Below are 27,998 nucleotides of genomic sequence, written 5' to 3'. Positions count from 1 at the left end.
GGATTACCTCCAACACGCAGCAGGCATGCCAATTGTGAGTTTATGCACGCATGTGCGCGAGAGACATCCGACCGATGCGTAATGCCAACCCCTTCAAACACACACTCCACAAACACACACCCCTGTGGTTGACCAAATCCCACAAGTTTCCACTGGCTGCGTCCCCTCTCTTCCCCCTGCCTGCGCGCTCCAAACGGGAAGCCTCATTTGTTGATGGCGTACACAAGCCCGGCGGGCTGGCAGCGGCACAGGCATTGGGAATTGGACTCAGAATTACAAATAATGGACTTGAGATTAAGAGAGCTGGGAAGGGACCCAGCACCAGCCCCAGCCAAGCACAGAATGTCAATGGCAGATTTGATTGTCCCAGCATACTCGGCCCTCTTCCAGACACCCATCTGCATAGTCAATACGGCAGAATCATCGCGTGCTGTCGAGAGAGAACTATTACCTTTGCAAATGAAAGGAAATGGACATATCAATGCCGGGCCGTGTTAGAGGGAGAGAGCGAGAGAGTATTGCCCCGACGCACCGGAGTGTGCAGGTCTTGGTGTTATGAGCCATAACTGACAGCGAGATGACCGTCCCCTGCGAGCCCATAGTCTGCTCAGCCTAGCGTTACTTTGGCGCGTGTTTCCGTGTGTGTGCTCGCATGAGCGTTTGTGCCGGTATAAGTAAGACTGTTAGCAGGCAGTGTGGAAACGGTGCTGACATGGTAACCCTCACACACACTGACTTCTGCCTTCTGTTACATATTCACGGTATTCATGGAGACAACACATACGCTCACTTGTGTGCTTCGGCCTTTTTTGCATTCTGTCGCTCTCTCAATCACACACATAAATAGCACCCATTGTGTTAATCTGTCATTATTTTTCATTTGAAAACAATTGTGCTTTTAAATGTTGTCTTTCCAATAATTTTTCATAAATTACATCTTACCTTCAGACTGCTTATAGTTTATTCATGTTGAATTTACATTGGTGAATTATTGCTGACATGCAATTGCTTTATGGGCATTAAGCATCTGTATTGAAGCTCCATTGTCTAATTTAAAAGCCTAAATTAAATCTGTTGATCATATAAAGCAATCGTGTCTCTTTAGAAATGTTGGACTAAACAGCTCATTTCATATAGATTTGTTATGATTTCTTTATTAACTTTTTGAAGCATTAAAGTGTCAGTTGCGTAGCTGTTAATGGGAGGACAGAAATCGCTCAGATATCATCAAAAAGAGCTTCATTTGTGTTTCGAAGATGAACGAAGTTTAGAACGACATGAGGGTGAGATAATTAATGACAGAATTTTTACTTTTGGCTGAACAATCCCTTTAATTAATTATTAGATTTTCATCAACTCAGGAACCCACTGCAGTTCCCTCACAAGCCCCCAGGGGTTTGCGAAACCCAGTTTGGGAAACCCTGCTGTAAAACAGTGGCATACAATGCAAAACATTACAATTTTTACTTAAGCTCTCCACACACCATTCATTTTTGCAAATTCGACAAAACCTTTTTGAATGCAAACCTCTTTTTAATCATTGTGTTTTCTTGAGGTTGTTCATCTTACTGACTTTGATTTTGATTTATTGATCTCCATTCCTTCATAGATTAAAAAATGATGCAATAAAGGTTATTGAATTTGTTCATTTACACCCCTCTCACTCCCTCTCATGCTCTTTCTTTATCGGCCCGTCTGATATATAACTGTAATACTGTCAGATACATCACTATACCTCTTCCCATGGTTTCTGTTAGCCGTGGGTGTTCAAGGTCACATTATCCATTTTCTTAAGAGATTTCTATTATGTTAATGTCAACTGGAACTGTAGACACTATTATTTTCTTACCAAATGCTCCTGGATTTATTTTAGAAAATTCATGTGTGAACTTTTCACAATCCAAACAATTCCCAACAGACAAAATCAGCTCTTGGCCAAAAGTTTATCTCCCCCATTTTTCCGGTTTCACTCAAGAATATTAATGGGTTGTGAATGCAGTCTCATGCTAATTGTGTCCTCATCATATTATCATTGTATTTTGTAAAAAAAAAAAAAAATACATTGTTAGACTTGTCTCTTGTTGTCTCTCTCTCAGATTTTGGCTAAGAAGGTCTTCACTCTGTATTCTCTGGCGGTGCAGCAGTTGTCTAAACAGGATCACTATGACTTCGGCCTGCGAGCTCTCACCTCTCTGCTTCGCTATGCTGGAAAGAAGCGCAGAGCTTGTCCTGACATTGTCGATGAAGAGGTGTGGCACACAAATATGCAGCATCCAATGAATCCAGAAACATTCCTCTCAGAGTCCTGCTTCACCTGAATACGTCTCAGTGCACGTTCAGTGAAACAGACAGTTTTTGTGTGTATGTGCACTGAACTATCAGTGTGTTTGTGTGTGTGTGAAGTACTAATGCTGAGAGAGACATGTCACAAAGACGTGCTCCTCTCTGGATGTGATAAAAAATGTATCAAAGGGGACAAAACCTTAAAAGAGAAGTCGAAAGGGACTCATAAGCCCCACATGAGTGCTCATTTCGCCACTCTCTCTGTCTTTTTCTCTTTACTTCAATATCATCACCCATGGAAAAGGTGCCCCATGTTTATTTAAAGGTTCACATGTGTGTAAGGTGTGCTTGTTAAAATAAATGTCATTCGGAAGCAGTATGGCTACTGCTTTTGATTACAGAAGAGCAGGAAGGGCAGTTTTCAGATGTATCTGAGACCAGTTTTGCGGTCTCCTTCTCATAAATTAAGGTTGACATTTGGTCAAGTGAAGCTGGCCTACCTTAGCTTTGAAGATGTATCCCTGCACTGAGCTAATTTAACATCATTTTTTTCCCTTATACCCTTTGACCTCAGATCCTGCTGATGTCTATGAAGGACATGAACATTGCTAAACTAACCTCCATCGATCTGCCACTGTTTAACGGGATCATCCAGGATCTTTTCCCTGCCGTGGAAACGCCCACTATCGACTACGGAAAGGTAGCTTGTCCCTTAGCGTTTATCTGGCCTCATAATGGACTCATAAAGCAGCTGAAAGTCTGTCTATTTGTGTATGAATGTGTGCTCTGACTCACAGCTCTTAAAAGCATATCTTTTTGTGTGTTTTTGATTACACCCATCCTATTTTTCAGTGAACAGCTCTCACACAGGCTCTCTCTCACTGAAACGCCTTTCAAAAAATCCATTAAAGCCTGCAGATATTTCGCTGCCCTGTCTGTACACAATTCACAGAGTCCACTCCTTTAATACAGATAAAGGCCAATGCAAAGGTGTTAGTGGGAGCTTAGTGGATAAATATTCTGACAAGCACCGAAAAGGTTGCTGTTTTAAAGCTAAGACAGTCTAATTTGTGGGCTGGAGAGTTACAGATATCCCAGTTTAACTTTGTGCCCTTGAAGTGTGTAGTATGTAATGTCTGCACCAATAACTGTAACTCAGGACATCCATCTGGAAATGACTTACTTATAGTTGTCTCTGCACTTCCCTGCTGAGAAAATATCTTAACCAGCCTTGGCTGGTTTATTAGTCTTAGCTGGTCTCCTAAAATAGTCAACCAAAAAATTTAAATTCTGTCATCATTTACTCACTCTCAAGTTGTTACAAATCTGTATGAATTTATTTCTTCTGTTGAACGCAAAAGAGGATATTTTGAAGAATACAGTTGACTGTAGCCATTGACTGCCCTAGTATTTTTTACATACAATGGAAGTCAATTGGGTCCATCATCTGTTTAGTTACCGGTATTCTTCAAAATATCATCTTTTGTGTTCAACAGAAGAGAAAAACTCACAGGCCTACAGGTTTGGAACAACTTAAGGGTGAGTAAATGATGACATAATTTTCATTTTTGGGTGAACTATCCCTTTAATATAACTAAATTTAAATAATTTAATGACTTCTTGGGTGTCCACTGTTTGAGAACGTCTCAGGTTACGACTGTAACCTATGTTCCCTGAGAACAGGGAACGAGACAATACGTCAACGACGCTATGGGGGGAACGCCTCAGGCGTGACAGGGTCTGAAATCACTATCAAATCACGTCAATCATATTGACCGGCGACAGCCCGTGAATCATTAGCGTGAATGATTAACGTGCGACCTGGAAGTATAAAGGGGCGCCTTGCAAACATGACAAATCACCTTATCGTCTGAAGGGACTGTACGGTAGGCAAACCCCGCGGCATGGCAGGGAGACGTATTGTCTCGTTCCCTGTTCTCAGGGAACATAGGTTACAGTCGTAACCTGAGACGTTCTCTTTCGAAGGGAACTCAACAATACGTCAACGACGCTATGGGGAACGATATACCAACGCCGCCATGCTAAGGGGAGTGCATGCCAAGTGGCAGTGACAACTGTCAGAACCAGCAACTTCAAATGAAACGCTAGAACCACTCACCCTCAGGTCACACTGGGCTGTCAGTGACAGCATTCCCTACGGTCATAGCCCAAGCTACAGCCTCACAGAAAAACCTTCATAAACATGGTTAAATGAAAGGTCTACCTGGGCCGGCTCCGGGCCTGGAACCTCAGCTTCCAATTAGAAGGGGTCCCTTCTAGGGAATGTGGCTAGGGAACCCAAGGGAACCCCAGCCAGTCACTATTCAGGGGAACGTACTCACCCCGAAATGCCACCAGGACGGCCTGACCTGGCGCCAGTACATAGACACTTAGTCTGGCCAAATCCTGTCTGTCTGAAGACAGAGCCTCTGGACAAATGCCTTAAGTAAGGCATCCAACCCGAGGGACTGCGAAGCTGGCAGTGAACCACTCGGCCCGGATCTCAGAGACGGGATATCCCGGAGAGTATGACTCAGCATAGTGCTTTCCGACCCTTGCTAGCGAGGGGAGTTTCTCTACTCGATCCACGGATCAACCCAGTGTCTGTGTTTCAAAACACTGAGGAGGCCTGTGAAGGCCTAAGGGCTGATCTAACTGGGAGGCCTCACGAGAGGCCTACGACCGTCTGACCAGACTCAGGAAGCCGCATGCTCAAAGAGACCCTCATGAGGGGAGCACACGGTCTGCCTGATAGGCAAACCAGGCTGTAGGCAGAAAAGGTTCCGGGAGGGAACCTTTAGCAGAGAATGAACACTTTAGCGAGCCAGGGCGCAAGCTCGCCTTCAGCAGCTGCCTATTAAGGCTAGCTGAAACTGATAGCAAGAGACCACTAGCTTCATAAACCCAGCACCACTAGGGAGCGTTACAGGGAGGCCCCGAGAGGCCTACTACCTGATCCTTTAGGGAGGCACGTGAGGCCTACTACCTGATAACCACAGTACGTGGGATGCTCACCTTCAGGGAGGCCTGGTGAGGCCTACCACCTGGTCACCACTATCTGTGGGAACTCACTGGTAGCTTTGAGCCCTGAGTCCGGGTGAAAGTATAAGGTGGCCTGCTAAGGCCAGCCAGCTGGGGACTCGCCTATCAGGGAGGCCTGGTCGGGCCTACTAGCTAATAGCAAGTCATATTCTGCCATAAAGTACACTGTTGGAAACCATACTCTGTTTACACAGCGCCTACAGCATCCTGGTGCCTAATCACATTGCCCATGGCAGTGTACTCCGCAAGAAAGCTAGCACCCTTAAAACAAGGGGAGTACAACATACGCCACTCTGCCTCAACGGAGGCCCCAGTTAGTCAGGGGCCTACCATCTATGCATGGGCGTCAGCTCAGGGCAATGCTCTGGCTTCAGGGGAGCGTACTTCGACCAAAGAAGAAGTGAAGCTTACTTCATACTCGACCCGAGCCATAGTGGTGCGAGGTGGGATAAAACAGAACTGGGAGTGAAGTGCTCAGACCTACCCTGTATCACAGGGGAATACTCACACCTCACCCTGAGGTTACCAGGGTGCGGGCCTGCCAGCGGCTCTAGGGGTGACAGAAATGTATCTGTGCCCAACCTAGGGGAGTGGGGCTTGAATGAAAGCCAACCACCTACAACCTAGCGCTCGAGCAGTAGCTCAGCGAGGTGAGTGAAGCCTAAACTGGCGGCCTAAATCCGTAGGCCAGTTCTGCATGGCAGAGTCGGGCAGGAAACCCAGTCTTCTTCGTGAAGCGAAAGACGGCCTAACCCTGCTCAATAAAGACATATATACCACGGAGGCCTGTTTGAGGCCTACCATGTCCTTACAAACCATCCTCAGCACCACGCTGCATTACTCTAGGCACCCCAGAATGCAGAGAAGGGGGCGGGCCTTGGCCTAACGACTCCCACTGGAGGAGGCTGTTTATACAGGGATGCTAGAAACCAACATTCACACAGTGAAGGGTCAGAGGAAGAAATGCTAAAATTTTTAGCAGAGCGCCTCTATTATCCCTGGCACAGCCTAGGCCAGCTACAGAGGCGGCCCTGGTGAGGGCCAGCCTGCAAGCATAGATCAATCTATGGGCTCGGAGGAGCCACAGCCTTACTAAAGAATATAGTCTGTATTATTCCATACAAAGGGCTGCAGAATCGCTCAGCCTAATGAAACCCAAACAGAGCTCAAGGGGCGAAATACTCAGGAAGAAGTCAACGGACCCGTGGGCCGGACATAAGATCTATCTGAAGCTCTAGCATCAGTCAACACTCTAAGTAAAAAATTCTAAGAGAGAGACCAACTACTCTACCCTGAGGTGGCTAACAGCCCGAAGGCTAACATAGTTATCGTTCTGGCCACCTAACGGGGAACTTCAGGGCCCTAATGATCCAGGAAACTTCTCTTACCTTATTACCTTGACATGACCCCATAGCTCTATACAGGGAACGAGGTCTGTAGAGAGATACATCTCGGAATTTTAATTCACAAAAAATTACTCTTAAAAGACCAGTCAGCTCACCTGCGGCGTGCGGAGTGAAGACTCGCCAGATAGTTCTTTATGACCCTGGGGTCCACCACTTTACATGCCTGAAAGAGGCGTTTCTACTAGCCAAACCTAGGCGGGCCATTGGAACATCGTTCTTATCATAGGCCCAGCCCCAGGCCTGATGTAATGAACGTCTAGGGAGTCAGAAGAGAGGAGAGGGCTGGATTTCTTTGTAATGAAGCCCTCCGGGGAGATTATCCATCAGCGACACTGTGCGCGCTTGTGCTGGATAACCTCCCTCAGATCCCTCTTCTTGCGGGAGTCACGCCTCTTCTGCGCCCTGTTCCTCCACGGAGGGGGCGCACGAGAGGCGACACTGGCTCTCTGGCCCTGTCTACGGTCCTCGGACCGTGAAGGGCCAGGCCCTCCCGCCTGCCTGGGTGTGGAACCGGATCTCAGCGGTATGCAGGATCCTGCAGCAGGTCGGCCTGATGTGCCTGCAGCACCGCCATAGTGTGCAGGGAAGCACCAGCCTGAACCGCTGTCGTGTATGCTCTGCCATTCAAACGTGCTGTTGACTTTAGCGGTTTGGATGGCAGGGTTGGAGCTCTCAGTGTCGACGCCTGCCCAGACACGAGATAGTTCGCAAACGACTCGTCAAATGGGCGGCATCGACACATACCCATGCTCTGCGATCCCCTCAACATCAGCGAAATTAACCCGCTGATGTCGGTGAATACGGGCAGAGCATGGGCTCTTCCATGCCCTCTCGATCTCCGTGTGAAGATCAGGAAGGAATGGAAGGCTCACCTGAGCTGGTGTGTATGGCAGGGGAGAAACCGATCGCCAAGCCTACCGCGAGCGGTCTCTCCTCTAGCGCGTCGCCATGGCAGCTACAGCCTGTTGGCGGCGCGCTCCACAACATCCACCAGGTCTGCACACACGGGGCAGGGTGGCTGAGAGGGTTCAGGATCTACCTGATTATAAACCTCCTCAGCCATCTCCTGCTCGTCCTGAAGAGCAGCAACTGCAGGAAACCATTGGTGCCTGCAGTTCGCCCTCGTCAGCCGTCGAATCATTTGAGAGGTTTACAGGACTCTCAAGATGATCGATGAGCTCTATCTGGAAGCCCATGATGCAAGTCGCCGCTCTGCCTCGGCACGAGCGGGACCACGCGGACCAGACGTTGAACCCCCTTCACTCGAGAAGAGGGCCAGACGAGAGCGGAGCGTTTTAAGAGAAAAACGCTCACAGTTCACACAGAGGATTCCCTCGAGAACCTCTCGTGCGCGCTCTTCTCCCAGGCAGGAAAAAACACACTCGTGTGCTGTACATTTCATTTTCTTACCGTTTCATTGAGTAGCGTTTTCAAACAGACAGTCCCTGAAGACGATGAGAAGATTTGTCATGTTTGCAAGGCGCCCCTTTATACTTCCAGGTCGCACGTTAATCATTCACGCTAATGATTCACGGGCTGTCGCCGGTCAATATGATTGACGTGATTTGATAGTGATTTCAGACACCTGTCACGCCTGAGGCGTTCCCCCCATAGCGTCGTTGACGTATTGTTGAGTTCCCTTCGAAAGGGAACTACTGTTTTAGAGAGGTTTTAGAAGGATTTTGAAATTGTTCAGCTGGTCAGGCTAGGAAACCAGCGCTGGCCACTTAACTAAAGCAGCTAAACACTAGCTTGGCTAGACTGCGAGTCCAGCTAGACCAGCTAACTCTCCCCCAGCTGAATTTAGACTGTGAAAGAGAAAACATTTTAATATCTTTAAAATGTCAAATCTCTTGAAGCAAGACACTTTATCTCTGGTGAACTAAAGGATCTCTATTTTAGTACAAACTGTATACAGTAGGTATAAAAATAATTATTTAAATAGAGAATGCAAAGCTAAAACTTATATGCATTTGATTCTCAAAATGTAAAAAAAAAAAAAACATCTTAATAATAAACCGCCTTCTGTTGTTTTGATTAATGCTTTGTCTAAATACACATTTAACTATGTAAAACATGCCAAATGAGTGTTTAAACCTGTTCTGCTGAATAAAAACAAATGCTCTTTCTGAGAAAGAGTTTATGGAGTTTGCGACTCAGGTTTGGAGACGTAAGGCAGATACCTCAGAACGTCTGCACAGCTGCTTCCTGCTCCTTCCACAATCAAATGCGACACACACACACACACACACACACACACACACACACACACACACACACACACACACACACATAGACAAAAAGTGGTATATTTCTCCTTCTCTGCTTCCACTCATGCACATCATAGTGTTTTTATTGCTGTTATATTACCCATCCTGCATCCTCATCTCCACCTTACTCCAGCACAAGCGCCTCAGAGCCGTTCCCATTATTCCTCCTCTCCATCTGTTTAACGAGTCGAGAGAGAACTTCGAGAGGGAGATTAAATTAACCTGAGAGTTTAGCATGGCTGCTTTAGTGCCTCTGGAGCAGTTCTGGTTGGTGCGACTTCACTCAGGGGTGCAGTATCAGCAGGTGTTTTTATTAAGATGGCCGCCCACCTCTTGCCAGTTCATTTGTCTTTAGTGCTTCAGTGAGATTCACCTCCACCGAAGGGATGTTTTTCCATCATGGAAAGAGTTTATGCAATGTTATGAAGCAATTAGCACATATTTGGTTATCAGAATTTCAACGTTCTAACACACCGTCTTACACACGTTTTCTTTCTCTTTATCACTAGCTGAAAGAAGCTATAGAGGCAGAGATTCGTCAGAACGGTCTCCAGGTGACCCCCTTCACTGTGACAAAGGTAATTCAACTGTACGAGACCAAAAACTCCCGACACTCCACGATGATAGTGGGGAAGACTGGCAGCGCCAAGACGGTCACGTGGAGGATCCTTCAGAACGCCCTCAGCACCATGCATCGCAACGGAGTACCTGAATTCAACCTCATACGTGTGAGGCTTCTATCTAAACCTTATCTCTCAACTTTCTCTGCATCAATAGCTAACTGTTTTGCTTTTTATGTTGTCTAAAGTGCAACAGGTCAACGCAAGGTTCCTCAATAACAAAGTTAGCTTTATCGAAATTAGTTGTCTCCATACATGACTAGTTTTAAGGGCAAAGATCATGCCTCTAAAACAAATGTCTCCGCAGCAGCTGTGTTAGAGCCTAAGAGGCTACGCCAACCTTCCATCCCTTATTACCATGAAAATGAACCGCCGTCAGCGGCCGCGTGATGCATTTACCACCAAGACAATAGAGTTTCCCTTAAACAGGCTCCGCTGTTTAGAGAACATGTGGCAACAAGGACTTAACACTCATTAAAAGCCCCCCTGACAGACTCACGGCTCACTCGTGGATGTTTTGACAATGATGGCGTAGTCAAGATGGCAGCTACCGCTAATTGTCGCCGCTTATGATCTCTTTCTTTTCACAGTTGGTTTGGCTCACTCCACCAAACCAACCAGCCACTCCACGCTGTGCTTTTAACGCAGTCATCGGCTGAGACTCCTCATGTCTAAAACCGAGTGTTTAGCGTTCATGTTTGTTCTGATCTTTTTTGTTTTCGCTACTGTTGTTTTTCCCCGTCTTCTTGATTCTTTGTAACCCCTTTCACGTGTGTCATCCTGGTGCGGGTAAAAATAGAAGAGTGGGGTTGAGGTGGGGTGGGGGAAATATGTGTTTCTCATGTTTTTCTTCTTTAATGATGTTCCTGGAGTGTGTGTGTACAAGTGAGAGTTGCAGGTATGGTCTGAAAGATTGTTTTTATGCTTTGTAGATATTCTCAAAATCTTGTTTTTCTGTGTAGACGCCATACAAATTTGCCCCCTTTTGTACTGCACCCAATAACATGTTATGAATAGTATACTACTCTTACCGAGTTTAGTTCCAACCATGCTCCAACACACCTGTCTGCAATCTTCAAGTAAAGCTAAAGAACCTGATTAGTTTATTCAGGTGGGTTTAATTAGTGTTGGAACTGCTGGGATGAGAAATGAGGGACCCTGTACTTGCTAAATTAAACATTTAACATAATGAGGTCAAGTGACAACATGTAGCATGCTGTTAGTTTTGGAATATTTGCTTGCATTGAGAATAGCACATTACCAATTACAAAATTAGATTAAACACATAAAATAAAAAGACACACTAAGTGAATACATTGTTTAACATTTCGGCTTATCACAGTTGAAAACAGTTGTGCTGTCTAATATTTTTGTGGAAACATTTAACATTGTAAATTAGGGGTGCATCAATATATCATGTCACAATATATCGCAATACAAAAATATAACAATATGTATCGTGGATAGTGACAATATGTATTGTGTATAGTTCGCCCAAAATGAAAATGACTGTGTGTGAAAAAGGTTTACAGAGTTTTAGTGTCAGTACTACATTAAAATACTATATATAATGTTGAATATAATGTATAATAATGCAATGGGGGAATATTTGTGGGTCCTGATAATGCCAAATGTTTTATGTTACCAGAAAATATTCATCTAAAATAATTCAGTATTTTCAGCTTCAGAATCATGAATATTTTTATTCTGGTATCACCGTTGTCCTGTGCATTTGGTTATCAGCACCAAGTGCAAGCATTTCATTTACACACACAATGTAATTTAGCCTTTTAATCAACAGTACATTTTTTGTTAACCTTTTACCATCTGTCTTGAAGTATCGCAATAATATTGTATTGTGAGTTCAGTATCGTGATATGTATCGAATCGTGACATGAGGGTATCGTTACACCCCAATTATATATATATATATATATTTTAAAGATATAAGTATATTTCTTCAAGTATATATGTATCTTCTTAAAATATATATTTATAGAATCTTAATACTCCTTGCTGTTTTTAATTTTTTATAAGTATGCTGAGCAGAATGAAGTAAGAACTATAGAATTCCAATTATTCTATAAATTAAAAAATAGAAGTCAGTGTACACTGTATACAGCACAGTATTCAGTAAGTGTTAGGTAGTGTAGCCATTATAAACACAGCCTAATTCTCTCCTGCTCTCTTCCTCCAGTGCTTTCGCCCTGTCCTTGTCACTGTCTAATTCTCTGTGGGCTTGGGTACCTGTGGTGACTGTGTGTCTGTGTGGGTTTGGCGTCCTGGTGTTAGCATATGATTCTAAATCTCTGTTGGTTTACATCTCTTGGTACTCTCTGCCTAGTGTGTGTAATTCTTTACAGTTTGGGGGTCCATCTTGTTCCCCGCTCTCTCTGTGACTCAAGCTGCCATTTCTATTTGCATCCTCCCTTTCTCTCTCCCTCCTTCTTTCTCTTTCTCCATCTCTCGATGCCTGTCTCCTCTTTCATATCTGACTCAACACCCATCCCTCTTTGCATATCTATTTCTGGTGCCTATCTCTATCTCTCCATGCAAACATCACCTCACCCTGTTTCCTCATTACCACCACTCCGTATAATACACACACCCACCCTTGAGTCTACTGCGTGTCAGTTTCTCACCGCTGTATGATTTCACCTCTGTTTGCTTCCTATCCTGTTGTTGAATAATTCCCTTCTACTTTAAACTCTAACCTTTTACCTTTGCTCATGCCCCTTTAGGAGTGTCCCCTGAACCCCAAGGCAGTGAGCCTAGGAGAGTTGTACGGAGAATACAACCTCTCCAGCAATGAGTGGACGGATGGCGTCCTTTCCTCACTCATGAGGGCGGCCTGTGCAGGTACATTTTGTCTTGTCTTTGTTTTCTTTTAACCCTTTCGCATGTACGATCACACCGGTGTGATCAGTCTTGGCTGGTCCCTGGTGTGATTAGAACGCTCAGTGCATCACGTGATCAACTGCTTAATTCAAAAGTGCTTTCGCGCATTGACTGGCACTGAGCCAGAGACGGACGCACTCAGTGCTGTCGTATATCACAACTATTGAGTGTTTTCAACCACATAATGTTTATTTTAGGCTTCAGACACTTAAATACACATAAGTACTAGCAAAACAATGATTTTGAGTTGGTAAAATACACACTGATGTCTATGGAAGCGGTAATAATAATCCTTTCCCATTATAATAAGACAACACTTTTATACATATCAGATACACATTGTGTGAGTAGGTTTACATTTTACCCTATTCTTCTCCCAGTTCACCGGCCACTTACTTTCATGTATTTCGTGAGAAGTGGAGGAATTGAAGTGTTGTAAATCAGATCCGATTCTCTGAACTGAAACAAACTAACATGGCGCCGCCCATCGCACATACAGCTCAACCAATGCGATCGTTATAAGGGTGTTTAAACAACAAAACATCCACTTGCACATATTTGACAATCGGAAAATCAGTGTTTCATGCTATAGCTAATACATTTGTGAATATTTTTAATAAAAAAAGAAAAATGACATAAAAGCAGATCATCTTTCATTCAGCGCTGTGTTGTGGTTGCGCTGTGTCACGTGACAAGCAATGGCGCGTCACCATGGAAACATTAAAGTGACAAGTTCTAAATAACAGTCGCCTTGAAAAACTCACGCTGGGGGGTCAGTTCGAATATTTTAAACTTACTTGTGAAAGGGTTAAGGTGCAGTATGTAAGAATAACAACTAGTGGTCGAAATAGGTACTGCAGTCGAATTCAAAATATCGGAGATCGTCGTTTCTCCCACCACCTGCTTCCCACACGGATTGCCAGTTTGAGCACACGCAACAGGAACAAGTGCAATTGACAATGAAAATTTGCAAGTTGGCAATGTGCAGTATCACAGACCAAAACAAAAACAAATATTCCAGCCTGGAAGCACACATTTCAACGTAAAGTAACTGGCTGTAGGAGTGTTTTTCAGAGAAACGAGTATGTGAACTTAGCATGTTTCTTCAATATATGCAAACATATTATGGTATTTTTATGCTTTAGTAGAGTGAAAAAGTTACATACATCACCTTTAAAGCATTAACAAGCATTTCAGTGCGTGGTGTACCTTGTGTAAGCTGTGTAAATGTCAACTTAACTTGAGTTTAAAGATAGAGATGGGTACCATTTGGATTCAGGCATTTGTTTGGATCGCACTCATACAGTGTGCATATAAAGACAGCAGTCTGTGTAACAGTTCTTCAGCAGTGCTCTTTAATCGTCGCTCTCGCACTTCTCTCTTCTTCACATCAATACAACGTCAAATACATTTCCCCCTAGAACTGTCAAAACTTGCTAAAGAAAATCAAGCTCAGGTGTCTCATTAAAGCGGGTGGAAGCTACTTGGTGAGTCTGTTTTGCACCCATAGTATCGATTTGGTTTTAGCATGAAAGAGTATCATTTTAATGATGGACGCTTTAATGATATAATGATTGATTTCCAGTATGATTAAAGTTTAAAAAGAACACATTTTTGGTGTGGTCCTACTGATGGGGCTGTGGAGAAACATAAGAATCTAAAATAGAAGAAACACTGTTTCTAATTCTAGTTAACTAGTTTAATGCTGGTTGACAAAGAATACAGCAATAATTGCTAATAACAGTAGATTTAAAAAAAGATCTCTCATTTAGATTTGTTATCGTTTTTATATAAAATGCAACATCTTGTTGGATAAAATAGATTTTCTTTTTTTTTAATTGAATGTCCACTAATGTATTTTTGAGTGGAACATTTCGGAAGTAAGAGTTGTTGTGAATGCCGTTTCATGTTGAGTTTAAAGCTTGTGCTCATCAAGAAGTTTCGCATGTTGCTGATAGCAGGCTCCTCTGCGACGTCAGCTGAAGCACTGACAGAGGAAATGAATCCTGATGTGACAAGAACAAACAGAAGAGAGAAAGAAAGAAGGATGCAAAGAACGAGTGAAAGTGGTTGTAGAAAAGTTTGCTGATTAGTTTTCTTTCTTTTATTTACCATCCCGTCCAGCCTAGTCTCTGCCCATAAACTCTCTCTGTCTCTGTGCCAGTCTCTAGAGTATCACAGGAAATCACAACACTTGTTTTTTTCCAGCCTTTCTCTTTGATCGCTACACAGCCTACTAAAGCAGCAGGGATTGGTGGCGTGTTTTTGGTCCGTTTTTGTAGTTTCGTTCTGTGTACAATCCAATATGAACTTATATTTCTTAAAGTAACACTATGTAGTTTTTCAACCTTCATAATATACTTCCAAGACCCTTGTGATGGTACATCGACTTACAATAGGTTAAATGACACGTCTGCCGTAGCCTGACGTGGTCTGTATCGCTTTTACTGGCGGCATACATAGTTTTTCTTCGTTTGTGATGAATTTCATAAAATCATGCACCATACTCTACCTTGTCTGTGGCCATTGTTGATTCCAAAGCCGGTGCTGGATAAACAGAGGATGTGCGTGCGTGTGCGACAGTAGGCTGTGGTAGGCTAAATTATTTACGACAGCGGTAATCGACAATTCCGCTTCCAACCTGTAGGGCGACCGGAGAGGAAAAGTTCCTTAGTGTTGCTTTAATTATTGGTCTATGTACACATGCAAGGTTATGTCTGACTATTGTGTCTTAAATATATATATATATATATATATATTTTTTTTTTTTTATCTATTTTTTTTATTTATTATTATTATAATGAATCATATGAAATTCATGTTTCTTTATCGCAGTGTTTTATGAATTGTACCTGCTGTCACACTGATCTGGTCTCTCGCTCTTTTTGATGTTCTCTGACTCTTCATCTCTGCACATTATTCTGAACTTGACCAACATACAGCTCGAATCCCCTCTCTTTCCATCTTTCTCTCTCTTATTCTCTTTCTTTCTGAGTTTTTCACTTGCAGTTTAGTTTGATTTATTGGCATGACAAATAGCTGCATTTGTATTGACAAAGCATTTGCAGCTTATTGTTGTAGAGCAATGACAGTAGTGGAAAACAAAGAATGGCTCGCAAAGAATCTGCTCAGAATGACTGCTAGGATTTTCTCAGTTTCTCTCATAAGTCTCTATATGTGTAATATTACAGAGCAGGTCTGCAAGAGTTTAACTCTTAGAGACCCAAGCGCTGAGACAGATAATGATTTTTTTATTTCCCTGTAAACACGTTTTTAGGAATCTCACACCTCAGTGAACCACTTGAAAATACTTGAAAAGGCAAATTTAGAGGCCTGCAGCTTAAGATCGAAGTCTTCTCTGCAAAATAGATTTTTTAAACTTCAATATGTTATTCTCAGAGTTTTATTGTTCTTTTCAGAGTTTTATTAGGCTACGTTAGAAATCATTTTACAGAATTGAAAGTGTTTTTGTGTTTTTGTGTGTGTTTTTGTGTGTGTGTGTGTGTGTGTGTGTGTGTGTGTGTGTGTGTGTGTGTGTGTGTGTGTGTGTGTGTGTGTGTGTGTGTGTGTGTGTGTGTGTGTGTGTGTGTGTGTGTGTGTGTGTGTGTGTGTGTGTGTGTGTGTGTGTGTGTGTGTGTGTGCTCCTTTGAAACGGTCTGACAGAGCAAAAGCTGTGCCTTTCCCCGGGTGCTTGTGTTTCTCTCTGGACTTCTGCAGTCCTCTTCCTCCCTCTGTTTCTCTTTTAATGTTCAATGGGCTTCATTGGCATGACAAGTAATGGTGCGTTTGCCAAAGAGAATGAGTCAGTGAGTATTAAAAAGAGAAAAACGCTAAATAAAAGGAGAAAAATATGAATTAAGCACTAAGGTGCAACAGACCATGCTGTATTGTGAATATAATACAGCACAGCCTTGAGTTCCTTATTGCTCATGTAAAACAATTAGAAAACAAAGAGATTTTACAGACATTTTTTTATTAAAACATTATTCTGTCATCGTTTATTCACCCTCATTTTGCACCTAACCTGAATGGCTTTCGTTCTTCTGTGTTATCAAAATATACCTTTTTTCATATACATTGGAAGCCAATGGTGACCCAAACAGTTTCAATATTAACATTCAGGAATGACTTGAGGGTGAGTAAATGACGACAGAATTTAAAAAAATTAAGTGTCCCCTTAAGAGAAGATAAATAAAAAAAAGGTTTTAAAGTGAAAAGTGTTTTGTGGTAAGTTTGCAGTTTTCATTCAACTTTGTATTGAGTCATAGTGAAATACAACTCAATTTTGTTTGGTCTGCTTCATAAGAACAACAATTTATTTAGCTCTTTGTTTATTTTGCCATGTTTTCCACACTTACTACTTCCAGTTGCCGGATTGTTTGCTGAGTATAGACCTAGTCAAGATGATTCCCATTTTCTTGACCAGATAACATTACATTTTACTTTTCCTAGTGCATTTAACTTTCATCTGCATTTCAGTGTTGTTCAGTCTAATTAAAGTTTCTGTTCTTGAACCTCAGTCTGTTTTGTTTTCTCTGCCCAACTCTTGAATTCACAGGATTTTATAATGGTATGTTCAGAAACCACTAAGTTGTAAATGGTTCCAGAATTTAATTGCCTGTTTTGTGTCCTCATAGTTAATGGATATTGACCTAATTATACCCTGCATGCATTATTTCTGGAGTTCCATGTACTTTTTTTACAGAATATAACAGGCAATGTCTCAGTTGGGTGTTTTTCCCATTTGGCGAGTTCTTGGTTTGTTAGTGGACCACACACCTCGCTGCCATAAAAAGCAATGGCCTCAATTACTGCTTCTAATATTTTCAGCCTAATTTTAATTGAAATCTCTACAGGACATTGCATTTCTATGACACAGTGGGCCCTGTGAGCCCTTCCTCTCAATTCTTTCACTTCAGGGTTGATGTTGCCTGTGGAGTTTCAGGCCTAATTGTACTTTGATGAATGTGTGATATAATTGGAAATGGATATGTTTGTCGTGCACGTACGTATAAAACCTGGAGGTCAATATTCTAGTTTTTAATTTTAGATTTACTGGCAGGGTAAATTGTCCAGGTCTGTCAGTACTGTTCTAGTACGTCCAACTTTAGCTGTAATTCAGAATCAGAACCGGGTCATGTGTGTATATTAGGCATTTCTGAGTCATACCGAGTGAGATCAGAAACTACAGATGTGGTTTGAACTGGTTGGAAAATACTGGGCTTATCCAATAACTCTGTGCTACCAGGAGAGTGGGAGAGATTTTTTATAGCTATATTTTTATTACTATAATTTAATTTAGCTCATGCTTTTTGTGTACAATAATTGAATGTGGTTTCAACACTTAAAATCATATTTATAAGATAATGTACATTCAGCTGGACATGACATTATTGTGAAATAAACCCGAGTCTGTCCAGGTGGCCGGAACTTGTATTAACTCAAAGGAGTCTATTTTCTATTAATGACTGTTCATTAAAATTCTTATTAAATGGCTACTTACTTAATAAATGAATAAATGGACAAGACATGCAATATTGGTTTGAGTTCAATCATTGATTCTTGATTCGACCATAGTCCAGAAAGTCGTGTTATGATGTCAAATTGTTCCCTTTCGAGGGAACACGGACTGCGTCGATTGACACTTTGGGGTAACGCCCCTCAGCATAGTGCCTCTGAAGTATGAATGAAACTAAGCCAATCTCTGATTGGTGTTGCGTCATGACGTAATGTGTGACGGCATACAAGCGGAAGCTATAAAGGACGCTGGCACACATGAGATGTCAGCTTTTTGTTCTTCAGCAAAGCGCTCTCTGTTTGACTTGTCTGTCTTATTTGGTGTTGTCTGTCACAAAGCATTACAACTATATATATATATATATTATGGCGAGCCCAAGTTTCACTCGGTGTGTGCATCCCTGCCCTCGTTATATCACGGGTGGGGACACACATCGTTTGTGTAGGCCTACACATTGTTTGGGAGTGCAGCACGCGCTGGCAGCTCTCGAGGGGGCTGCTTGCGAGGATTGTGAAACACTTCCAATCCGTGTGCTGCGCTCCCGCCTGGCCATTAAAAAAAAAAAAAAAAAAAGGGTGTGTGCATCCCTGCCCTCGTTATATCACGGGTGGGGGACACACATCGTTTGTGTAGGCCTACACATTGTTTGGGATTGCAGCACGCGCTGGCAGCTCTCGAGGGGGCTGCATGCGAGGATTGTGAAACACTTCCAATCCGTGTGCTGCGCTCCCGCCTGGCCATTTAAAAAAAAAAAAAAAAAGGAAGGAGGATGGTCAGGCTCGCGAGCCCCGTGGTGCGGGACCCGCGTCTGCTAAGGCGGCGCGGCAACGCTCTTCATGGGGCTCGCAAATGGGTCTGTTGCAATATAGAATCTATAGTGGCTCGGATCTCGCGTTTGCCGAGGCAGCGCGTTGATTACGGGTCTACTCTGCAATAAGATTCTGTGACTTGGATCTCGCGTTTGTCGAGGCAGCGCGTAGATCAAAGGTCTACATTGCAATACAGAATCTAGTTGCTCGGATCTCGCGTTTGCCGAGTCAACGCGTAGATTACGTGTCTACTTTGCAATAAAGATTCTGTGTGTGTGCGAGGCATGAACAGTCGCTCCCGAGGGTGCTGGCTGTGTTCATTGAGAAATATCTCGACGCGTATATCCGTGCGCTGTCGGATGTTTCAGCCTCGCACCTGTTGACTTTCTTCTTGGGTTGGAAGCCAAATATATTGTGAATGACTCGAATCTCGCGTTGCCGAGGCAGCGTGTGGATTACCAGATAGCCTAACACAAAACAGTATTGTCTGGTAATTATGGTTATACAGTGTTTATGGCTACATTTATTTCTGAGGAATTAAAATGATAAGCAGCGAACGCAGGCTTTCGGCCATGCAGTGTTCCTTCGAAAATCGCTTTTCGATTCTTCCCAGCCGGTCCTCCGCTTCAGGGTACCGAAAACAAGACAAGAATAACAGGGCTATCCCCCCGGTGGAGGGACGAGCGAGAATTGCTCTTCCGCGGAGCCCTCAGAAAATCGATGTTTGTATCCAGCGTCAAGTGCGCTTCGGGACACATCGGTTTTCAGCAAATGCACGCTGCAGTGTCCGCCCCAATGGCTTGCGGCCAGGCAGTGCTCATGTTCGCCCATCGGAAACGGTTTTCGATTATTCCCTGCCTGTCCTCTGCTTCAGGGTGTCGAGAACGAAACCGAAAGAGCCTCCCCTCAGGGGAGCCCTCAGGAAGTCGATGTCTGTATCCCGCCGTTAAGTGCGCTTCGGGACACATCGGTTTCCAGCGAACGCACGCTGCTCTGTCTGCCCCACAGGCTTGCGGCCAGGCAGCAATCGCGTCCCCTCATCGAGAATCGTTTTCGGTCAAACCCTGCCGGAGATCCGCTTCAGGGGGTCGAGAACGAATCCCGATTGGTACCCGAAGATAGGTTCGAGAGCCTGGTTCCTTTGGTAAAATATTTCGATGCATGGAAAAATCTCACGAATATTTCGCCTTGGGCCCTGCGCACCATTCAAAAGGGGTACAGCCTGCAGTTCGGTTTATGCCCACTAAGGTTCAACGGGGTGGTCTGGACTGCAGTCGACCCAGTGCAGGGTCGGGTATTGGAACAGGAAGTAAACTCCCTGCTGGTAAAGGAGGCTATAGAACTTATTCCTCCACCGGACAGGGAGTCCGGGTTTTACAGCCGCTACTTTATAGTTCCCAAAAAGGATGGGGGGTTGCGTCCAATAATAGATCTCAGACACCTGAATCGTTCTCTGAGGAGATTCAGGTTCAAGATGCTCACTATTCCCATCATCGTGAGTCAAATTCAATCCGAGGATTGGTTTGTCACGATAGATCTAAAGGACGCATACTTCCACATATCCATCCTTCCATCTCACAGAAAGTTCCTGAGGTTCGCTTTCGGGGGCAAAGCGTACCAATATCGGTTCTTCTGTTCGGCCTAGCTCTCTCCCCACGCACATTTACCAAATGTATGGATGCAGCTCTAGCACCGCTGAGGCTCCAGGGCATCAGGGTGCTCAATTATATCGACGACTGGCTGATTCTGGCCCAGTCACAAGAGCTGGCGTTTCGGCATCGAGATGTCGTCCTCGCCCACATTCAAAGCCTGGGGTTGAGACTCAACACGAAAAAGAGCGTGTTGACACCAGCCCAGAGAACCACGTTCCTGGGAGTGGTGTGGGACTCGGTCACGATGCGGGCACGATTGTCTCCTGCACGAATCGAGTCCATTCTGGCTACAGTGTCCAGGATAAAGCTAGGCCAAGCCATTACTGTGAAACATTTTCAAAGAGTGTTGGGGCTCATGTCAGCAGCGTCCAACATTATTCCATTTGGCCTGCTGCACATGAAGGCCCTCCAGTGGTGGTTGAAAACCAAGGGGTTCTCCCCGAGGGGGGACCCGTTCCGCATGATCAGGGTTACGCGCAGATGCCTTCGTTCCCTATCTATGTGGAAAAAAGCTTGGTTTCTGTCCCAAGGTCCAGTGTTGGGAGCGTCATGTCGCCGGAAAACCGTTTCGACAGACGCCTCCCTCACGGGCTGGGGCGCGGTCATGGACGGCCGCTTTACGACAAGCCTATGGCAGGACCATCATTCCTCCTGGCACATAAACTGCCTGGAGATGTTGGCAGTGCTCCGAGCTCTGAGGAGCTTCCTGCTGGACCTCAAAGGTCATCATGTCCTTGTGAGGTCAGACAATATGTCGGTTGTGGCCTATATAAACCATCAGGGGGGTCTGAGGTCTCGCCCTCTACGCAGACTGGCGCATCAGATCCTCCTGTGGTCCCAGGGGAAGCTGTTATCTCTAAGAGCAACATACATCCCAGGGAGTCAAAATCAGGGAGCAGACATCCTGTCGAGACAGGGGCTGAGGTCAGGGGAATGGAGACTCCACCCCGAGGTGGTGGAATCAATATCTCAGAGGTTCGGCCCAGTGGAAGTGGACCTATTCGCGTCTCGAGAGACGACCCACTGTCCACTGTGTTTTTCCCTCACTCATCCAGCCCCGCTGGGGTTGGATGCCATGGTGCAGACGTGGCCGAGGCTGCGTCTGTATGCATTTCCCCCGAACGTTCTGCTCCTGGGAGTTCTAGAGAGGGTCCGTCGCGAAGGGATCAGTCTACTGCTGGTAGCCCCGTTGTGGCCGGCCCGAGTATGGTTCTCAGACATTGTATCGCTCCTAGACGGCCCTCCGTGGGAGATTCCCCTCAGGAGGGACCTGCTGTCACAGGCAGAGGGCTCAATGTTTCACCCTCGGCCCGAGTTATGGAAACTGTGGGTCTGGCCCCTGAGGGGGCACAGTACCTAGAGGCCGGCCTATCAGCTGGAATAGTGGAGACCAAACTCAGCTCCAGAGCTCCCTCCACAAGGAAATTGTACGGCTTAAAGTGGAATGTCTTTACCAACTGGTGTAGAGAGCGTGAGGTGGATCCAGTTAACTGCCCAGTGGCTTCAGTTCTGGAGTTCCTCCAAGATCGTTTTTCAGCTGGTCTTACCCCGTCCACACTCAAGGTGTACGTGGCTGCCATTGCGGCTTTCCACGCTCCACTGGGTGATGGACCTCTTGGGAGACAGCAGTTGGTCGTACGTTTCCTCCATGGGGCCTGGAGGATGAGACCTGCGGCTCGTTCCAGGGTTCCCACATGGACCTGGCAGTGGTTCTCGAAGGGCTGTCCGAGGCCCCCTTCGAACCATTGGAGTCGGCTTAGGCCAAGAACCTTTCCCTGAAGGTGTTTTTTCTGTTGGCCATTACTTCTCTGAGGAGGGTAGGAGATCTCCAGGCGCTATATCTAACGGGTGCCTGGAGTTTTCTCCAGGCGAGATTAAAGCCATCCTACATCCCAGGTTGGGCTATTTGTCTAAGGTGCCATCCAATTCGGCACGGCCTACGGTTCTGCAGGCCTTTCATCCTCCACCTCACGTGACGCCGCATGAGGAGAGACTTCATCTGCTCTGTCCTGTCAGAGCGCTAAAAGTCTATATTCAGAGGTCCTCTTCATGGCGCAAGTCGGACCAGTTGCTGGTGTGTTTCGGGTCGCCCAAGAAGGGTCTTCCCGCCTCCAAACGGACCCTCAGCAACTGGATTGTCCATGCTTTTTCTTTGGCCTACCAGGTGCGCAGTTTGCCTTCACCTTTGGCCGTGAGGGCTCATTCAACCAGAGGCATGGCGTCCTCTAGAGCCCTTCTCGCGGGGGCCCCGATCCAGGAAGTCTGTGATGCAGCTGGATGGGCCACCCATCATACCTTTATTAGGTTCTATAGCCTGGACATTCCGTCAACACCTGGCACTCTCGTGCTCTAGTCCTATGTGTGCCTGTGAGCAGCTTCACACTAGGACAGGCAGGGCGCGTTGTGGCATAGTGGGTACTCGTTCCCCCAAAGTGTCAATCGACGCAGTCCGAGTTCCCTCAAAAGGGAACGTCCTCGGGTTACGACTGTAACCCTTGTTCCTTGAGAAAGGGAACGAGGACTGCGTCCCTTCGCCACGCCTTCCCCTGCCTGGGAGCGCTTGCTTCATCACAGAAGCTGACATCTCATGTGTGCCGGCGTCCTTTATAGCTTCCGCTTGTATGCCGTCACACATTACGTCATGACGCAACACCAATCAGAGATTGGCTTAGTTTAATTCATACTTCAGAGGCGCTACGCTGAGGGGCATTCCCCCAAAATGTCAATCGACGCAGTCCTCGTTCCCTTTCTCAGGGAACAAGGGTTACAGTCGTAACCCGAGGACGTTTTTGATGTCAAATAGCAGATAGAATGAAAGGCTTTTATAAAGTTTCAGGCAAAAATCTTGCAATTTTTTGTGTGATATTTATTTCAATAAATGTAAGTAGTGCTGTAATCTTGTTATTAAAAAGTCCATTTTACTTCTACCCGCGAGATTGTGTGCTTTGAGTAATTCTAAGAGTCTGGTATTGATTACTACAAAACAACTTCCCATACAAATGCTTTAGTCATTATTACGGTTAAACTCATTCCTCCTTCAAGAGCCATATTGAATAGCTTTTGGGGAGCAGACAGGAATTAGTATATTTAGCTCTAGTGCATTTGCTTTTTAATGTGGTCGTTTTGTCTTGGAGCTCTTGTGCAGTAATGCAGAGATCTAATGGATTCTGATCTGAATTGCTGATTCAAACACCTCAGGCTGTTTGTTTATTTAATATTGCTTAGAACTTTCTTTTTCTCCTGCTCCCCCTGCAATTACATTTTCCTTTAGTTTGTGCCTCCCTTTTAACCTAATTTGTAGAGCCGTTTTGTCTATAGCCCTCATGATGCGTATCCTAAACTCTTTCCATCTCACAGACAGGAGTGTCCTATCAGTTCTTAATCTCTGTGCCCATTTTGAGCAAAAAGACAACTCTCAATGGAGCACCACCATTCTCCTGCCAATTGTCTACCAATGATTATCTCACTTTTCGCAGCCCATGGTGTTTTCTCTGTTTCAGTGGCTCCTTCAGTTTCTTTCGTCTAACCCGGGGGCCGGTGTCAGGGGTCTTGAACTGGTCTTCCCATACGCAAAAGAAATATATCGAAAAATATATTGTATAGTGTCAAAAATATATGTGGCATATATTCCAAATACATTGAAATATATTTGCATTGTTGTTCACTTATATTTATCATTTTGAAATATATTCTCAAATATAACAAAAATATATGATGTTAAGTGTGCAATATATTTACATTTATAACGTAATGTAAAATATATGACAAAATATATGGTCATAAAATGTTTAGTTTGCTAAAGAAGGGTCGAAAATGTATTTTGATCATAGTAATTCCTCTACCTTTTCCCCTATACACAACAGTAGGCTACCATATTTAACTCCTGTATTATGACACACAGCTATAATAAATACTGTACTTACATTTAAATGACTGCAATGTAAAATGACAGATAGTTGCTTTCCTAGGACTATTAGGCCATATTAGGTGGCACGTACCTAACACTACGTGCAATTATTAGATTTATTGTTGTTTTATTGACATCTTTCCTGAAGTCATTTAAATATTGAAAATATGCACAATATTTATGATGCAAGTATAACAGTGACACTCCAACAGTGAAGTACACTTAAACAATAGATAGAACTCAGTGTCTAACACTGCACACACACTATTAAATAACTGTATTCAATTGTGAAAATATATTTCAAATGAAACCATTTGCAAAAGTTAAAACATATGAACATATATGTTGTTCGTAAATATATTGACATACAAATATATTCACATATTTAACTAAAATATATGAAAATTAAAATAAAAATATATTTACATATATTTAACTAAACTATATTTATTGGGCCAATTTTAAATATTTGCATATATACCAAAAATATATTCTGAAAATATATTTCAAATATATTTCTTTTTTGTATGAGTTAAAGGGATAGTTCACCCGAAAATGAACTGAAATTCACCCTCACGTTGTTCCAAACCGGTATGTAATTCTTCCTAGAAACCAAAAGAACATATTTTGAAGAATGTTGGTAACCAAACAGTCTTCCTTTGTACCCCCCCCCCCCCCCCCCCCCAAAGGAATCCCCCCCATCCCTTCTTCTTTTACATTCCACAAAAAAAAAAAAAAAAGAAATGACATGAGGGTGTGTAAATAATGATAGAATTGCCATTTTTGGGCGGACTATCCTTTTTTTACCCAAAATGTTAAGTTCTCTTATCAATTACTGTCATCAAACCACTCGATTCATATGAATTTCCTCAAAAACTTTTAGATGCTTCAAAGTTGACTTCCAGTGGAGGAACAGAAATCTCTCAGGTTTCATTAAAAATATCTTAATTTTTTTTTTTTGAAGATTAACACTAGTCTTATGGGTTTGAAACAACATGAAGGTGAATAAATGATAACATAAATTTCAATTTTGGCTGGACTTACGCTTTAAGTTGGTGTGTGTGCGCGGGGCTTGTATCTGTTTTGTGCGTCCCCTCCTCCCTGTTCAGAGAGGAAGATGGCCCAGAGGAGATGTGACACTTCCTGTAGCTGTGTGTGACAGTTCTGGTGTTATACGCTTACCCAGGCAGCCAGCAGGCCTGCTGCTTCCAGACAGGGCACGCTTGTATGTGTGTGTATAAGACAGATGAGCCGTGCTCTGTGCTTGTGTTTTATTGTTTTGAGTTCAGTAAATGAGACACACATGGGCAGATAACGGGACAGGAAAAGATAAATGATCAATTAGAGGCTTCACCACAATTGCCTGCAAGTCTCTCTGGTGTCTGCGAAACCAAAGTAGGGAAATGAGACTGACAGAGAAAAGAAGAGTCACAGAAAATGAAAAATAGAGACACAAAGAGATCCAGGGTATATTAGGAAATTCACATTCATTGTGTGTGTGTGGATGTGTGTGTGAGGCACTATAACACTTCCTCTCTGTGTGGCCGAGCTCAGATGAGAAGCCTGATGAGAAGTGGATTGTGTTTGACGGGCCAGTGGACACGCTGTGGATCGAGAGCATGAACTCTGTAATGGACGACAACAAAATCCTCACACTCATCAACGGAGAGAGAATCTCCATGCCTGAACAGGTACCGGTAGACGGCAGACAATAGCCCAAACACACTAAAACCCCCAATGCCGCCCACCCAGGGTTATTTCACTTCTGATTCCAGACCTGATACTAAGCGTTTCACCCCACTAACCCATCAGGGTACTACCGTACATAGAACTATTTATTTCCTTCACTTGTGCTCTTTTTCAGTTATTGGGCAAATCTAATCAAGAAATGCCAAAGCACATTTTATTGGTTGGGTTTTAAGCATTAATGAGAGTGTGTGTTGCAGGTCTCATTATTGTTTGAAGTGGAGGATCTAGCCGTGGCGTCCCCTGCTACCGTGTCTCGCTGCGGTATGGTTTACAATGACTATTCTGATTTGAGCTGGAAGCCTTATGTTCAGTCCTGGATGGATAAACGGAAGAAGGTTTGGGACACAATGCTAAGCTAAGCGCAAGTATCTATGATATTAAACATTTGGGAATCTGCTTCATCTCTCTCTCTCTCTTTCGCTCTCAGGTTGAAACGGATCATCTCCGGCTGTTGTTTGATCGCTACATAGACAAGACCCTCACTTTTAAGAAGACTCACTGTAAGGAGCTGGTGACCATCACTGAACTGAACGGAGTGGCGTCGCTGTGTAGACTCTACGACACATTGGCCACTCCAGTGAACGGGGTCAGAACACTTTCACCTCATAGATGTGTACAGCCAATATTGCAACTGTAGATGGACCTCATGACTTTCTTTCATTTGTGAAGCATAACATTTTTTTTTTTGCTCTGAAATGACAAAAAAGCACCATAAAAGTGGTCCATATTGATCATACACAAACTATATTTCAAGTCTTCTGAAGCCATATGTTATGAACAGACTTTTATGGTGTTTTTGTGTCCTTTTTGAAGCTTGAAAACTCCAACTGTAATTTCAGGGAACCAGTATATTACTGAAGTGGTCATATGATGTTTTTATTCAGCTTGGTATTTGTTCAGTGTAGCTGATCAAGGCTGTCGTTCTCTCTGGCTGCTCAGGTGAACCCGGCAGACTCTGAAAACTTTGGTCGCATGGTGGAGCTCTGGTTCATCTTCAGTCTCATATGGTCTGTGTGTGCGGCAGTAGATGAGGATGGACGCAAGAAGATTGACAACTTCCTACGGGAAATAGAGGGAACTTTTCCTAACAAGGTATACAGTGGGCCCTGTCCCAAATGGCACCCTAAACACTAACGGTCTTCCTACGAGTCCGCACATTCGTGATGTAGAGGTCTGGTAGATGTCTGCAGCGGAGCTCGCTTTCGTGTGGGTTCGGCAAAAGTGTGCATTAAGGGCATATCGACCACTAAGTCACGAGCACCCTTCTGAAACCTAAAATGACAAATGGGACACCCTACAGTGTCCTGGACTTCACTATCACGCGCATGTGGCAGCCATTGTAAGTCCACAATACTGTAAGTGCATATAAAGTGTGCCATTTGGGACAGGGCTAAAGATGGAGTGTGCAATTTCTGTGTTGTTGATGTTATTTATGGCAAAATAATGACTTTACCAACTTTTGCTTCCACTGGTCCATCTATTTATTTGTAATTAAAGAATGCTTAATTGTCTAATTTAACGTTTTTAAGTCTGACTGAAGCATCCTTAGGCCCGGTTTCACAGACAGAGAACAGGGGGCACAGTAGTGTACATACAGTATGAAATAATAGATAAATGTATGCATGCACATGCTAATGGTACATGAAAGTGCTGATGCTGTGTGTCTACAACAAACTTTGAAGCCTTTCTGCCTACAGAAAAAAATATATTACTGGAAAAAAAAATATATTTTTTGTATTAAACCTCAGGACACCATCTACGAGTACTACGTGGACACCAAGAACAAAACGTGGGCGTCATTTGAGGACAAACTGCTCAAAGGCTGGCGCTACACCTCCACGTAA

The 27,998-nt window shown here is 44.0% G+C and overlaps 1 protein-coding gene across 2 annotated transcripts in view; it reads left to right on the top strand.

Annotated features, from left to right (window-relative positions):
- The window catches only part of dnah2 (dynein, axonemal, heavy chain 2), a 172,710-nt gene that overhangs the window by 99,904 nt on the left and 44,808 nt on the right, over nt 1–27,998 (top strand). For both annotated transcript variants that reach the window (XM_077227513.1, XM_077227514.1), the window contains exons 40-48: nt 2,097–2,249; nt 2,858–2,983; nt 9,511–9,729; nt 12,363–12,480; nt 25,960–26,096; nt 26,352–26,489; nt 26,582–26,740; nt 27,094–27,246; nt 27,903–27,994. In XM_077227513.1, coding sequence (XP_077083628.1) covers nt 2,097–2,249; nt 2,858–2,983; nt 9,511–9,729; nt 12,363–12,480; nt 25,960–26,096; nt 26,352–26,489; nt 26,582–26,740; nt 27,094–27,246; nt 27,903–27,994 — 1,295 coding nt within the window. The remainder of the gene's footprint in view (nt 1–2,096; nt 2,250–2,857; nt 2,984–9,510; nt 9,730–12,362; nt 12,481–25,959; nt 26,097–26,351; nt 26,490–26,581; nt 26,741–27,093; nt 27,247–27,902; nt 27,995–27,998) is intronic.

This window comes from Siphateles boraxobius, unplaced genomic scaffold (genome assembly GCF_051911475.1).
Source record: "Siphateles boraxobius isolate OS27281-9 unplaced genomic scaffold, OSU_SipBor_1 130, whole genome shotgun sequence".
In the NCBI taxonomy this organism is placed as follows: Eukaryota; Metazoa; Chordata; class Actinopteri; order Cypriniformes; family Leuciscidae; genus Siphateles; species Siphateles boraxobius.
This window is presented reverse-complemented; position numbering and strand designations above follow the sequence as displayed.